Source organism: Manihot esculenta, chromosome 9 (assembly GCF_001659605.2).
Source record: "Manihot esculenta cultivar AM560-2 chromosome 9, M.esculenta_v8, whole genome shotgun sequence".
Taxonomy (NCBI): domain Eukaryota; kingdom Viridiplantae; phylum Streptophyta; class Magnoliopsida; order Malpighiales; family Euphorbiaceae; genus Manihot; species Manihot esculenta.
The window spans coordinates 32130916-32146502 of NC_035169.2; the positions used below are offsets into that span (position 1 = coordinate 32130916).

General features: G+C 30.9%; 1 protein-coding gene and 2 long non-coding RNA genes across 3 annotated transcripts; 1 reads left to right on the plus strand and 2 right to left on the minus strand.

Annotated features, from left to right (window-relative positions):
- Positions 1-1603: 1603 nt before the first annotated feature.
- Positions 1604-3994, plus strand: LOC122724521. Its single transcript, XR_006351963.1, has 2 exons — positions 1604-1757; positions 1905-3994. It is a non-coding gene; the product is annotated as an uncharacterized LOC122724521 (long non-coding RNA).
- A 4567-nt stretch (positions 3995-8561) lies between these two features.
- LOC110623397 lies at positions 8562-9434 on the minus strand. The gene is made up of 2 exons (XR_002489259.2): positions 9121-9434; positions 8562-8942 (listed from the first exon to the last, which is right to left on the minus strand). It is a non-coding gene; the product is annotated as an uncharacterized LOC110623397 (long non-coding RNA).
- Positions 9435-10734: 1300 nt separating this feature from the next.
- Positions 10735-14494, minus strand: LOC110623009 (transmembrane protein 87B). The gene is made up of 5 exons (XM_021767816.2): positions 14073-14494; positions 12790-13723; positions 12474-12569; positions 12192-12328; positions 10735-11174 (listed from the first exon to the last, which is right to left on the minus strand). The coding sequence occupies exons 1-5, from the start codon at positions 14312-14314 to the stop codon at positions 11042-11044; spliced, it is 1542 nt and encodes a 513-aa protein (XP_021623508.1). The 5' UTR covers positions 14315-14494; the 3' UTR covers positions 10735-11041.
- Positions 14495-15587: the final 1093 nt, after the last annotated feature.

The window sequence follows — 15587 nt, forward strand, 5'->3', positions numbered from 1 at the left end:
GAAATTTAAGTTTTATATTTATATTTGATTGAGTTATTTTGATAAAATCTGGAGTTGAAATTTGTATTTTGGTTATTAAAATATTTGGAAGAAATTTAAAGTTGAATTTTGGTTTTGTTGGAGAAAATCTAAAGTAGGTAATTTGAGTTGAAATTTGAAGGTTAGATTTTCTTTCTGATTGTTAAAAGCTCTGGAAGTTTAGTAGGTCAATTTTGTATTTGGTTTTGCTCAATTAAAGAATTGATTAAAATCCAACCGAACTTATTATTTGGATTTAATTTCAAACTTGTAAATCAATTTGATTTAGACTACAATAATCTACTTTTCAATTTTTATTTTATTATTATTATCTTTATCATGCAAATAAAATTGCATTAGAAAGCTAGTTACATGCAACAATTGAAATATAAGAAAAGCCGAAAAAAACATAAGAAACCCACAAAGTCCACAGCCCAACATCCAGACTGGATCGTTGCAAACATGTAGGTGTTTCACCGCTATAGATGTCCAGACTCACTGCACCGTCGTCATATCAGAGAACTTCAAGAACTATGCACAAAGTCGAAACTGCCCAACTAAATTTACCATAATCGGAGAAGAAAACAAGCAAATCAAACGCAGAGAAAACGTAAGCGCAAAAATGCTTAAACAAGTAATCAAAACTGACACTACAACCCAGCAACACCTTAATGTCTCTACTGACCCAGCACCCATATAAACTAAAGGCATCTCTACATCGATCCAGGCTTCCAGAATGGTTAGTATGGGTGATAGCTTGTGGAGCTTAGCCTCAGAAGGCGCGAATAAGTCGCCGAATAGCGTATTTCCATTGCCTTTGTCAGTGGCTTTTTCGGTTTGTGATGGATCCTCTATTTTAGTGTTAGTGTGATCTTCAAAATTTTTACCTATTTCATGCAGTGTTTCTAGTGCAATTAGATAGCGTTACAAGCTGCTTTTGCTCTAGATCTTGGTTACTTTGATTCTGCATGTGCCCTTTTCATCTCCTTGTGCTTAAGTGAGTTTTTTATGGCTTTTTGCTACTTTTGAAGGAGATTCTACCGGTAATTCCACTGTTTGTTTTCCTTGATGGTAGCAATCCACGAATTTAGAGTGTATAGTTTTGTGTTGTTGGGTCGGAGCTGTCTCTTGAATTTTAATCTTGGATTGGCTTTTGTATTTTTCTTACGGGAGGCTTTCTCTATTTATTTGTTGTAAAACTTTGTGCTTTTTTATCATATCAATGAAATGTTAACTTTAACAGATAAAAAATGCAGCGGTGTAACTTATTTTTGTTTTTCATATTTTTATTAATGTTTAGTAGAATATTCATTCTTAACAAAGCAAGAAAAAGAAGTCATTCCTTATAATTAATATTTTTAAAATTATTGTACACGATGAAGTGTATGTTTGATTGACAATTTATAAATTTAAGTAAGAATAAATTATACTATAATCTCTAAATTATATTATAATTAATATTTTTAAAATTAAACACTTTAATTTTTTATTTTATCCTGTTTAAATATACCATTCTTCTATTTATTTCTCTTATTCTCTGTTACTAGTGAAAAAATATGTCTATCTTTAAATTTAAATTAAAAATTTTAAGAACTAAGGATTCCAAATTAGACAATTCGTTCTGCCCATCCCTTTCTCTCCAGTTTCCCTCTCTCTATTGCTTTCCTTCTCTATCGCCATAAATTTATTCATCTCTCAGATCCTTTCGTTGCTAGCTGGATTTCAGAAACGTAATCGAGGTATTAACTTTGTTATTTCGATTACATTTTGAATTGCGGAAACTTTCTGTTGGCATTAGTTTTGTTTATTGTTTCCATTTGATTTGTATTTTGTGGAGTTCTGATAGCTTTATTTTCTATTTGCTGGTTAATTGAACGAGGGACTAGAAGCTGTCATTCTGCATTCTTCCTATTTGATGGTAAGTTGAGTTTGAACCAGTCCTTGCTGATTCCGATCCAAGTTAACACTGATTTCTCTCGCATTTTGGATTCTGGACCGAGCTCTTGGTGGCTTAGATACCATCTAGGTCAGATTTTATAATGAATCGTTAATGCGTTAAGTCCCCCCTCCCCCATTGGATTCTGATTTGGTTTTGTTTTCTACTTCATTTCCAGTTGTGGATTACTATAGCGAATTGTTTAGGGTTTGTGAGATGATCATGTTAATGTAGAGGGTTGACAAGAGAGAGAGAGGGGGGTGGGAGTCATTTGTCACTTCTTGAACGAGGTAGCAACACTTGCCAATCGACGTCTGCTAATGTTTTGAATTCTTCTGTAATTTTTCTAACACTCTTTATAAACTTCCATTTATTGCCAAATACTTGGGTTGTAGGCTTGCTACATTTTTGGCACGTGGGGACTACAGTGTAATTTATCAATTTTTTAAATATACAAAAAACTAATGGTATTTTTTTTCTGTTTTATGTAAAACTATCTAAATACCAATAGTCAAAATTCTGCGAGATTTCAGTACCATATTCTCTAGGCTGAGATTGTTTTAGTTTTCTTTTAGTAGTTTAAAGTTGGAAGGAAATGAATTTTCTTATATTGAGATTCTGCATATATGCAGGGCGCAAATTTAGATTGCATCAGTGGATTGAATCATATATGGCTTCTGTCTATCTTGTCCATTAGATTTGTGTTGCTGGATTTAAAATGAATCTTAGTTTACAGCTGAGTTTATAATTTATTGAGCTTGAGCCTTATAATCTATTAATGGAATTTTCATCTAATAAAAAAATGTTAATATACACTAATATAAAATATTATAATCTCACAAAAAAGAAAACAATATATTCTAAATAAAAAACAAAAGGTGACATGATATTTTACCATATTTTTCTAAAAACAACTTTTGTTAAGTTTTGATTATGATAACAAAATAAAGTTAGGTGAAGAATTATCTCGAAAAAGGGAAAAAGAAAAGAACGTGAAGGGGAAGAGGACCAGAACTAAAGAATCTGAAGGATTTTGTTTCCTCTTTACATAGTATTTTTTATTATTTTTTGTTGTTGTTTGTTGTTGGTTTCTTTGTTCGATCTCTCGTTTCTCTTCCTCTACCTCTGGATGGGGGAATTTTCTTTCGAGAAGTTCTTCTAGCGACAATTCGATTTTGTCTAGTTTCGGTTAGGTTTTGATTGTATTTTTTATGAATTTGATTTTTTTATTTTAATTCAGTTTAAAATCGAACTAATTGAATGTTGACTCACAGTCCAATCGGTTAATGGCGGGAAAACTTCCTCTCCTGCTATCCGGACCGTGGGTTCCCTCCCTACCTTCGGGTGGTTGGTTTTGAGTTTTTCTTTTGTTTTTTCTTTCTTTGTATTTTTTGGCAAATTTATGGTTAATGGTTAGGGTTTTATTATTTTGCCATGTTTTTCTTTGGTGCTTGGTCTTCTCCGAGCCATGATCTTTGTATGCAAGCTGTTCTACCCTAGATCAATGATTCTCCATTGTTGAGGTCAATCAATTGTGTGGTAATAGCTTCGAGAGCTTAGTCTCGAAAGGCACAAGTGAACAAAGAACATATCCCCATTGCCTTTGTCAACGGCTTTTTTGGTCTGCGGTGGATACTCGATCTTGATGTTAGTGTGGTCTTCAAATTTTTTACCTGTTTCTTGCAGTGCTTCTAGTGCGATCAGATGGCGTTACAAGCTGCCCTTGCTTTAAATCTGGGTTACTTTGATTATTCATGTGCCCTTTTCATCTCCTTGTGCTTTAGTTAGTTTTTTCTTTATGGCTTTTTGCTACTGTTGAAGGATATTCTACCGATAATTCCGTTGTTTTCTTTGGTGGTGGTGATCCACAGATCTAGGGTAGATAGTTTTGTGCTGGTTAGATAGCGGGTCAGAGTTGTCCCTTGAGTTTTGATCTTGGGTTGGCTTTTGTATTGCTTATGAACCCTTAAAAGCTTTCTATATTTATATGTTGTAGGCTTTGTGCCTTTTTTTCATATCAATGAAATGTTAACTTCCACAAAAACAAATGCGGTGGTATCACTTATTTTTGTTTTTCATTTTTTTTATGTTTAGTAGAATTTCCATTCCTAACAAAGCAAGAAAAATAAGTCATTGCTTACTTTGTAGGAGATGAAATCTATATTTGGTTGGCAATTTATGAATTTAAGTAAGAATAATTTTTTTAAAATATATAGAAATCTAATGGTAATTTTAATGTTTTATGTAAAACTATCTAAATACCGATTTTCAAATATGGTCATTTGCTAGCTCTACCTCTAGTTTAATATATCGAAAAGAGAGATTTATGTATCTCACTCTCTAGGTTGAGATTGTTTTAGTTTTCTTTGAATGGTTTTGAGTTGGAGAAAAATGAGTTTTCTTGATATTGAGATTCTGTGTAGATGCAGAGGTCCAAATTTGGATTGCATCGGTGGATTGAATCATATGTGGCTTCAGCCTATTTTATCCATTAGATTTGTGTTGCTGGATTTAAGATGAATCTTAATTTACAGCAGCTGAGTTTATAATTTGTTGAGCTTGAGCCTTATAACCTATTAATGCAATTTTCATCTAATAAAAAAAATGCTAAATACACACTAGTATAAAGTATTACAATGTCATGAAAAACAAAAAAGATATTCTAAATAGAAAAATAAAAGGTGACATGATATTTTACTATATTTTTTAAAAAACAACCTTACCATTTTTGTTAAGTCTTGATTATGATAACAAAATAAAGTCAGAGTGAAGAATTCTCTAAAAAAAAACAGGGAAATGAAAGAATGCGAAGGTAAAGAGGACTGTAACCAAATAATCTAAAGAGTTTTATCTCTTGTATTTTTGATTATTTTTTGTTGTTTGTTGCTTGTTTTTTTTTTTTTTTCCGATCTTTCATTTCTCTTTCTCTACTTTTGGGTAGGGGAAGGATTTGTTTTCTTTTGATATGTATTTCTGGCGATAGTTTCCTCATACCGCCGATCTAATCTTTTTTTGTTTGTTTGTTTTTTTCTTTTTCTCTTCAAATCTGTGCTTGTATATTGAGGGATTATACTGATTTGTTGTTGTGTGTGGTTCTTGCGATGGTGCGGTGGAGAATCTGTTTTATTCGGTGGTAGTTTGCTTTGATGATTTCGTGACCGCGCCTTTTATCTCTCAGACTATAGGAGAATGAGATGTCGATAAGCATTCTCATTACCGCTTGCACCATTTTTCAGTATTCCGACTGCATGCATGAGGTTTGAATTTTTAGTTTTCCTGGATCTGCCAAGTTTTTTTTTTTGTGTTGCGAATTGAAATAGTATGTCTTTTTTTTGTGTTGCGAATTGAAATAGTATGTCTCTTGCTTTCTGCTTTGGTTCGTGGCTTTGTGATGGCTGTTGTGGCTGCTTGTTGAAAATTGATTGTGGTGTGTCAGCCACCGGAGGATCTGGGACAGTTGGCAGGTGGTGGAAGAGTATATATGGGCTTTCTGGTCTTGGATTTTATTTTTTTATTTATTTTCGATAGTCTGATTTATTATAATTTGGGTTGAACTTTCTGTTTGTAATTGAGCACACTTTGTATATTTATCTTCAACACCTTGAAGTAATGCTAAATGATATGTATTGATCAAAACCCTTATTACTTTTGTCAAGAAAAGGAAATAATAATAATAATAATAATAATAATAATAATAATGATGATGAAAATATTAACGCACTGACTACAATTCAAAATTGTAATGCAAAAAGGAAAAAAAAAACCTACATTCCCCTTGGATAGTTTAATTCTAGAAATTGTTAATATTTTTCTAAAAACAATTTTATGACTCTTGGTAAAAAAGAAAAAGAGAAGAAAAAAAAAGGAAAGCAACGGAAAGGCTTGACGGTATCTACAATTCAATCCAAATAAAAAGAATACCAATTCAATCCAAATAAAAAGAAAAGAGAGCAATTAAGTTGTTGAAATTATTCTATGTACAAGTTAAAAAAAATAGCACATAATAATTTGATTCTTATTTTTTTTAAATTAAATTATTTATTATTGTACTTTGACTTATTTATTTTTTTACTATTTAATTATTACATATTATAATGATTTATAATTGTATCACTCAATTCTATAATTAGTTAGAACTTCATTTTTTATATTCATATATTTGTCTATCCCTCTCTTTGTTTTTCTTTCTCTTTCAAAAGGGAACATAGATGAAAAAATAAAATTATAGCAAAACATTTTTTTAAACCCTATAAAATAGTTCATCGGTTCGTTGAACATTAATCATATTTTTTAAAGTCATTTAAATCTTTACAATTTGAAAATATAGCAATAAAACTTAAATTATTTGAATATTAAACCATATTAGCTTTTTAACGATCACATGAGAGACGTTGTTATATAAGTAGATTTTCTTTGTATTTTTTTTTTTAGTTAAATGAAAAACAAAGAATGATTAGTTGCTAAATTTGCCTTCTTATTGAGGTACTCTTCCACCTTCTTTCACGTGATACATGTTCCTTTTCTCTCTAATTCTAGGTAATCAAGAAGTGATACAAGTACATGAGGTAGTAGGATGAAGTTGTGTTTGAAAGGGAAGAGGCTTTGAAAAAGGAGAGAAAATTTGCAGAATTGGTTGACTTGAATAAGTATAAATGAGTCTCTGTGTTGGCAGTGTGGCCCATCATACTCTATTAAAAAAAAAAAATAATTAAAAAAAAAGAGTGCAGTGTGTGCGTGTGGTATAAATAGACAAGAAACACAAATTGAAAAAGTATACAATGGTTATTTTTGAAAAAATAGAAGAGAATGAAAAGATTGGTGTTGTAACTTTGAAGCCTTGATTGGACGGTCGATTCTCATTTAATCTTAATAAAATTTCAGTATGATACTTTATTTACCTAGTTTTTCACTTGATGTTAATGAAATTTCAGTATAATACTTTATTCATCTAGTTTTTCAAGGTGAATAATTTTGATTTTTGGTTTGATTCTCTCTGTTAGTTAGATCTACACCCTTAATTTTTTTTTATTATTAAAATTCGCCAATTGGATGAAGAGTTATTTTGTGTGAGTCAAAAAAGTTATCTTTGAGGTTCTAATTGGATTAGAGAGTATTATTTGTGTACCCATTAATTTATTAATAGAAGATTTGAGCTGCACTTGATCCGTGGATTTTTCTTCGCATTAAGAATTTTCTACATAAAGTTGGTGTGTTTGTGGTTGATTGCTTTTGTGCTTAATAAATTATTATTGTTTGAATTGTTTATGTCGTGCCTGAATTTTTTTGGATTCTTTCTCAACACTATGTGCTTTGTTTCAAAAGAAAGAGAACTTAATGGCAAAAGGATGGCAATATATGAACACAGAGGTAACTGAAGCATCTATCCAGAACATAAAAGACCAATAGACCCTTAAGTAGGTCTTCGTCAGAGGCAAAAGTAGCATGGAGAAAACAACTTGCAGCTCCGTTCTCAAGATCCATCGTAACCAAGATCTGCACAAGGGTGATCTTTTAAAGAACCCATTTCACTATCCTACAATTCATTTTGTCAATATAGAACTCAGCCATGTATAAAATTCCTAACAACTGCCGATGTGTTGATCAAAAGCCTAATAATGGCAAAATATTTTCCTATTACTATGGTGAAAGCAAAATCTCCATAACCACCAGTTATTACAAAAGTAATAGAGAGATGAAAAGCATCAATCCAACTCAAGCTCTCAAGAAAATGTAGTGCAATTGTTCCTATAGCAATACAACCAACCATAACTACCAAAGCAAAGAAGCTTCCTTGAGTTCAATAAACAAAAATTTTTAAAAAAGGAAAGAACATTTACAAAAGAAGCAAATCCAATTCCCAATATCAATATTCATTTTGCAATAACTTTAGAGAGGAAGAGCTCATATATCTATTTTACAATAATCCAATAGACTTGAAAGTTGTTTGCTCATGGCTTGCTGAACAAGAGAAATGAGATTATTGAGTAAGAGGTCCCTTAGGATTTTAGAATGAGTAAATGGTAATGGATGATTTATCTGTAAATTTACGCGCCACGCTAACTTGACAGTTGTTAAGGGTTTTGAATTGTCTAAAAAGATTAATCAGCATTTAAGTTACTAATTGAACTATTTTACAGAGATTTAAAAGGATTTTTGGCCTAAAATTATCAATCACCATAAAATTATGAGATACAACGGTAAATAATTATAATATTTAAATATTAAATAATATTTCATTTTGTAATGATAACGAATAAAAATAATAAAATGACTTAAAATACTTGATAAAAATAAAAACAATGAACGAACCACATCGTTTATTAATGATAAAATATAAGATTTAAATAATAAACTACAAATAAATTTATCATTATGTTTGAATTAATTTCAATTTTAAAATTTCATAAAATTTAATTGAATTTTATATTTTGTGTGTTTGATTTAAATAAAAATTAGAATTTAATTTTATGAATCGATTATAATTAAAACTAATTTCTATATGAAATTTAAAATAAATTTCATAAAACTTACACAACAATATTTTTTTAGATTAAAATATCTTTTTCAAATAATTTTTTCTTAATGAATGAGATGCTGCAAAAGGAAATCCAGAAAAATGAAAATTCATCTTGAACCAGCCACAGAATAATACACAATACACGAGTCTTCATTTGCGTGCAATGAAATTTTACTTTGGACTTGTTTTCTTTCCCAAATTGACAGAATTTATGAGAAAACAGAATCCTTGAACCTTAGGATCAATGGCAGTGGTGGTGGTGGTGATGATGGTGGTGTCCGATCTCGTCCAATCCAAAGCACCTCAAGAAAGGGTAACAAGCAGCGTATAAGCATCCTCCAATTCCTCTGAATATGGAACATACAAGGAAGCAAGGACAGCAACAACAAGCCAAGAAGGGATCGTCGTATGGACTATCTCCATGATGATGGTGGTGGTGATGGTGATGACCCATATATGTTCTTCTCTTAACTAATTCAACAAATAATATGCCTATTACTCAAATCAAATCTATCGCCTAAATTCCTATTTAAACGATGTTATGCAGAAAATTTACGGGAAGAATTCATATAAATTAGAGGCGGATTTTAATTAGAACAGTCGAGATGAAAAATCAATGAGTATAATCTGTTAAGAAGGAAGATCGAACCTCGTAAATTTGTAGCAAGAACAAACTCTCAGTTGACGCTGGACAAGAATCTTCAGCTACGAGAAGAGTGGAAGGATGAGAAGTGAATTGGGGTTTAGGGCTTTTTGTTTGGATAATTGGATGATCAAATTGGCGGAGAATTCAAAACCGAAACTAAAAATTTGAATTTCGTGAGAGGTGATTTGAGTTATCTTGGAAGAAAATAGAGGAACTAGATATAAATTAGAAAATCGATATCTCCATGTTTTTATAGTTGACAGTGGGGGGGGCTATGCAACTGGCATCCGCGTCTCGCCCTTCCTTAATCGCGTTGGGTTGTTATTTATTTATTTTTTAAAAAAATGGATTATTTTGTGGGGAATTTTCGTCTTATTCAAGACATTATGAATTTAAAATATAGAGTAAGTAGATCCATTTATTTATATATTTTAAATTTTAAATTTATAATAAATCAGATGTTGAAAAGTATTTTCAAGATCGGATGTATTTTAAATATATTTATTTAAATTTATTTATATATTTCAAGATCAATTTGAATATGGTGGCGATTTTATATATGGTGAAACTATACTTCTAAGCCCCGTTTTGTTGAAAATAAGAAAAATAAAAAAGGTGACTTAACAAACAAGAACTCTATCTACTACTAGTAATAGTATAATAATCATTTACAATATTTTCCTTTTTTATTTTATGTCATTATTTTTTTATTTTATATATATATAGATTTATTATTTAATTTTATTATTAATAAATCAGTTTCTAAATTTTTAAAAATTTATTAAAATATTATTATTTTTTGTCTATCCTCTTCAAAAACAGAAAGAAAAGAAAGAGAAAAGAAAAAGAAGATGATGAGGAGGAAAAAAAAGAAAAACAGAGAAAAAGAACAAGAAGATAACGAAGAATCGCTTATTCTTTCTCTTTAAACAAAAAGAATAAAAAGAAAAATTAAGGAAAAATAAAAAGAGGAAGAATTGATGAACAAGGAGAAAAAAGATGAAAGGATAATTTAATGTTTTTACTATATTTTTAACAATAGAAATAGACAAAAAATTATTTTATTGATGAAAAAAAAAATGTTTTAATAAGTTATTGAAAATGCACATAAATCAAAATTACAATAATTTTTTTAAAATTTTATTATCTTAAAAATAGAGACATGATCATCAATTTTCAAAACTCTAAAGTCATATATATATTATTTGAAAATATTATATATTTTTTAGTTTGATAAATTTAAAATACTGAAATTACTACATTAAAAATTATAGTTTAATGGCTAAGTTACAAAAAATGCAGTTTCACTTCATTAAAAATTAATTTATATTTTAATGATCATTAGTATCATTTATGAGAGGCTAACAGACAAGAGAAAATTGCTACAGATTTCACAATTTATCAAAATTATTTATTAGTCTTTCTTCCAAGTAATACATCAATCAACTTGCTATAAGGTATGGACTAAATAATAGGAATAACTAAAATTATAAGAATTAACTAGTATAAAATTTTAATACTAAAATAAGAAAACATTTTCTTTAATACCACTATTTTAATAGCGTTTTAAAAGATACAGACTTGAAATAATTAAATTTATCAAAGACTGCATAACTATTCACCCAAAGAAACAAGCAAATTATGCATACACCTCAAAGTATAGATAAATTCAGGGAATCTCCTTGAAGAAAAAATGGATTGAAGCCATCCACCAGAAGAATAAAAGGACACTTCTCTTTGTTTCACTGCCTAATAATTAGCTGTAATCTTTAGTTCACATCAAACTATTCTATGCAGCAACCTTCCATCCACAAGGCTTTGTACATACAGCACAAATTGCAGACCAGAATTTTGAAATAAGTTCCTGGATATGCAACTGTGACTAACAGAATTTCACCTATATGCTGGGGGTGATATTTATCTGCTACTCTCGCTTATCCTCCTCAAGATCTTCTCCCAGACCTTTCCTTTCTAGTTTCGCTGCGATATCCACAGTGCTTGTTAATGAGATACCTTCCTCATCGAAGTCCTCTCCTGTCTCCTCCAAATATGCATACCTACAACAACAAAACAAAATACTAGCACTGCATTGTTCCACATTTTCCTCCTTTTCGGTTCAATCATAAGAAGAAAAGAAATTATGTACCGGAAATGGAAAATGCACTATGGATAATTAGCCTCAGAAAGTAATCTAGAGGTTCCACTTTGATTCCGTGTTTGTTTCTTCCTTTTTTTTCAGACAATATAGTATTGACAGTGTGTCATCCATGACTAATAAGTCATGTTCCCGAAAACCTACCTCACAAACAATTAATTATGTTTTCATGCTCTATCCACAGATGAAAGCCATAAACCTTTTATTTACCATAGAAAGCAGAAACTTGCTTGTATCAATATAGCAACAGCATATAATTGACAGTAAGAAATAGAAAAATAACAGAAGACCAGCTTGAAGTATGTAAAGATATCACGGTAAATAAAAAACACAAAATATGATTCTAGCATCAGCTTGCCATTGTGGTTTCATTTTGGAGAAAGTACAACTCAAATTCACAAGAATATTACTTTGAAGTTCATTAAATACCATAAATACAAATTTTGCGCTTCATAGTTCACATGTAAGTATATTTGTCATTTTTCTCTTGGACCACCAGGAAGTTCATTGGCACTAGAGAAAATTGACAAATGGTAGGTTCTCTCCCATCCCAATAAATCCATTCTTCTCATCCTAATCGGTTTTGAGAATAAGATCTTTAAGTTGGAATCTGAGATATATTTCTCATTGCTGCTTCTAATAGAGTCCTATAAAATTATTCAAATGCTCCAGTAAAAGGAGATGGCTCAGGCTTAAGTGTTATAAAGGAACTCATTCCATTGTAGGTTTTTGGGAAAAAAGAATTGTGATATTTGGACAAAAAGTGGTATGATTTCAATTCTGGTTTAGAATATCAATTACAATCCTGGCATATCCATTATCATTGAGAATAGACTTAATTAAGGCTTGCATGAATCACAAGGAACCAAAAAGTGGAAGCATTAGTGCCTAACAGAGGAGTTGATGTAAAAGCAAGTACCTAGTTGGGTTACGTGAAGGAGCCCAGAGGACACAAATCACCACCAATAAAGAGTATGCAAGCAGAGTCCAGAAAGCAGGAATGATCCAAGCAACTTGCCATAGCTCACTTAGAGGGTCAGTTGCATTGAAGTACAGCTATGCAAATATATGCAAAAGGAGGATGAGCATTATTTGAAACAAAATATTAATGAAAAATAAGCCTATTTCATCTGTCATTTCACCATCCAGAAATTGTTAATTCTCAATAAACTAATTGGTGACTAGAATAAGCGAATATCACCTCAAAGCCAATCCAGGCAATGGAGAGCAGAACAGAGACTGCAAGAGAATTGGTAAACTTACGGTAAAGATCTAGTTTAGCCATGTTTCTCCTCATCTGTGCCCACAAAGAAAGGGAAAAGAAAATAAAGGTAAGGTCCTAGAAAAATAAGCACATTTCAATATGCTAGCTGAAGATTATTCAACATCAACAAAAGAATAAACCCACCGACCTACATGCCACATTTGTAAACTTCATTAATCGGAGTATGAGAGACCACATCAATAAAACATGTACTTTCTGGAAACATTTAGGTGATTTGAAAGAAGATAATTACCTGAAGCTTCTCTAAAGTTTTTGATAGAGATGAGAAGATCCAGACAATAAAGCAAGAATCTAGGAAAGCAACAGGAAGCACTAGAAATAACTCTGTTTTCTTAGACAAGTCATTGATGTTTCCTAAGTGTTCAACAAGCTCAAGTGCCTCTGAGGCAATAAAATATATCAGACCAAGAAGAAGTACTCTTGATGTTATACCACCGAGCGTTGGTCTTACTACACCATAGCCCATGGAGACAACCAAAAGGAGGAGGCGAGATAGGGTCTTCTTCACAGTCCTAAAGGTGACAGCCCACAGTGTAACACCCATTGGCCTTGATCCAGTTGAGTTAAAATTGGCATATTCAAAATACCAAACGGCCATTTCACACATTCCAAGTGCAATGACTGCTGTGATGTGGTAGTGCAGCTGTATGACATCCTTCCAGAATTGAACAAACCTTAAGAACCAGATTAGTCCTAGTGCAAGGTAAGCCAAAGACATGATTCCATAAAATGTCATGAGAGGAGTCATCTTCCCAGGTAAATAACCATTAGGATTCTTCCACACGGTCCTTCCCTTGATTAAGGTGCCCTTAAGTTCTGGATTGCAAAACATAAAGTAAAGGTAGTACATTCCAGTAGTATTTATTTCCACAGTGTCAGGTTTCATTACAACTTCTTCATTTTTTCCTGCAAAGGATGTTTGAATGCGTTTCGGCCATTCTTGGTTATCTTGGTCTTTCTGGATAATTACCTCTCCTAGGGTACATGACCCAGTCTGAGCAAGAGCAGGGTGACAACAAATTGCATTAGTTTTTAGGAAAGCCCCTCCAATTCTTTCCCTGTCTTTCACCTCAAATATGATGGCTTCTATCAATCCAGTGTTCTGCTGCATTTCGTTCTGCTTACTTGCTGCCTCCTTTGTCCTAACAAAGGTGACATCTTCAAACCTGCCATCAATAAATTTCAACATTTAAAAGGGAAGGGAAGAAAAATCTTCAGTTCTCAGCAATACTACTTCAATTTTTTTGGAACCATACGTAAAATTCAAATGTTTTTTTTTTTCAAAAGGAATTCCTAAAATTCAAGCGACATTTAACATGATGATCTACCTTATCACAATTTAAAATAACAATTAACATATCAATAGAACCAAAGAACAAAAAGGAAGCAATTTTCTAAGCATCATAATCAATAAAAAGACCATCAGAGAAGGAAACAGTTATTAATGTCAAATATTGTTTAAAGGAAAAAAAAATTAATAAGCAAAAGGGGAGAGGGAGAAAAGGAAGAAAATACCTGATGAAGGATTTTCCTTGGAGGGGCTTGTCAGGGGAAGTGGAAGAGGAATCATGAACTTTAGAAGAGTAGAGGCCTTCACTGCCGCCATGGAAGAAGAAGCCATCGGAGTGTGGAATAAAAGCTTCGTTATGGTACTCATGAATCGATGAACTTACCTCTCTGGTTGTGCACAATAATAGTAAGCCTACCAAAAATCTCAGCCTACATCGCCTGTAGGACAGGATCTCTGCCTCGCCCATCGCCGATTTTTCTATTCTTGTTCTTCTCTGTTTCCTTGTATTTCCGAGTCCAGTCTCTTCTTCTACGGCGCTAATGGCTGCTAAATTAGTAAAAAAAATCCTAACTTTTTACCTTCCCTTTTCTGTCACGGGCAACGGCGATCACTGTGACGCACTGCTGGTGCTACAAGCCTTCAAAGACCAGTAGCAGTGTGTTAGCTCATAATCGTCTGGCCCAATGGGCCATTGTAAAGCCTGGTTATTTATCCAATTCGGGTGGGTCAGCCCTGACCCAGTTTCCCATTACTATAAATTAAAAATCTGACTTATAACTTGACTCAAGCGCACTCGTTACAGGCGTGAGCCGGTTTATATCGAAATAATTAATAAAATCGAATTAATTTGAAATTTTAATTTGATTTTATAAATTATTTAATTTTATATTTTAATACACCAAATTGATAAATTAAAAAACATTGATTTTTTTAAAAAATTCTATAAAGGTTGAAAGAACTTTTCATCCACCCTATAAAAAATTATCAAAATTTAAATTTTTGAATACTTCAATAAGAAAGAACCTTTCTTTCGTTTTAAATAATAAAAATATTATAAAGATTAAAAATTATAAAAAAAGAAAATAAAACTTTAATACTTCTGAAAATAAGGAAAAAAAAATAAAGAAAAAAAATGGTGGTCTAACATAATTTTCAATTTGGGGCATGGGTTTGTTTCTGTTCAACTTAATTTAATTTGTTAAATTTATAAATTAATTAAATTGATAAAATAAATTAAAAAGATAATTTTAATTATTGAAAATTTTTACTTGATTTGATTAATTTGTTTTTAATATTTAATACAATGTTGAAAAAGAAAATAAATTGAGTAAGCAAAAGAAAACAAATATTTTAATCATTGTTAAATAATCAAGTAAATCTATAATATTTAGATAAACCTTTCAATTTATAAGTGAAATAAAATACTCTGAGACTTATCTAAATAATATAAGTTTATTAAATAAAAAAATTAAAATAATTTATCACTTTTTATATTTATATTTTAATCTTAAAATTTTAAATAATAAAATTAATTATTTCACATTTATCTTAATTTTTATTTTTTTAAAATTAATTTTAATAAAAAAATTTATAATACACGTGTTATGCCACATAAAATTACTCCTTAAAAGATTTATTGAATAAAAAATATAAACATTTAAATTAATTCATATTTATATTCAAACTTTTAAATTTAAATTTAATAATAACATAAAATCTTTTTTAATTTATTAGGATTA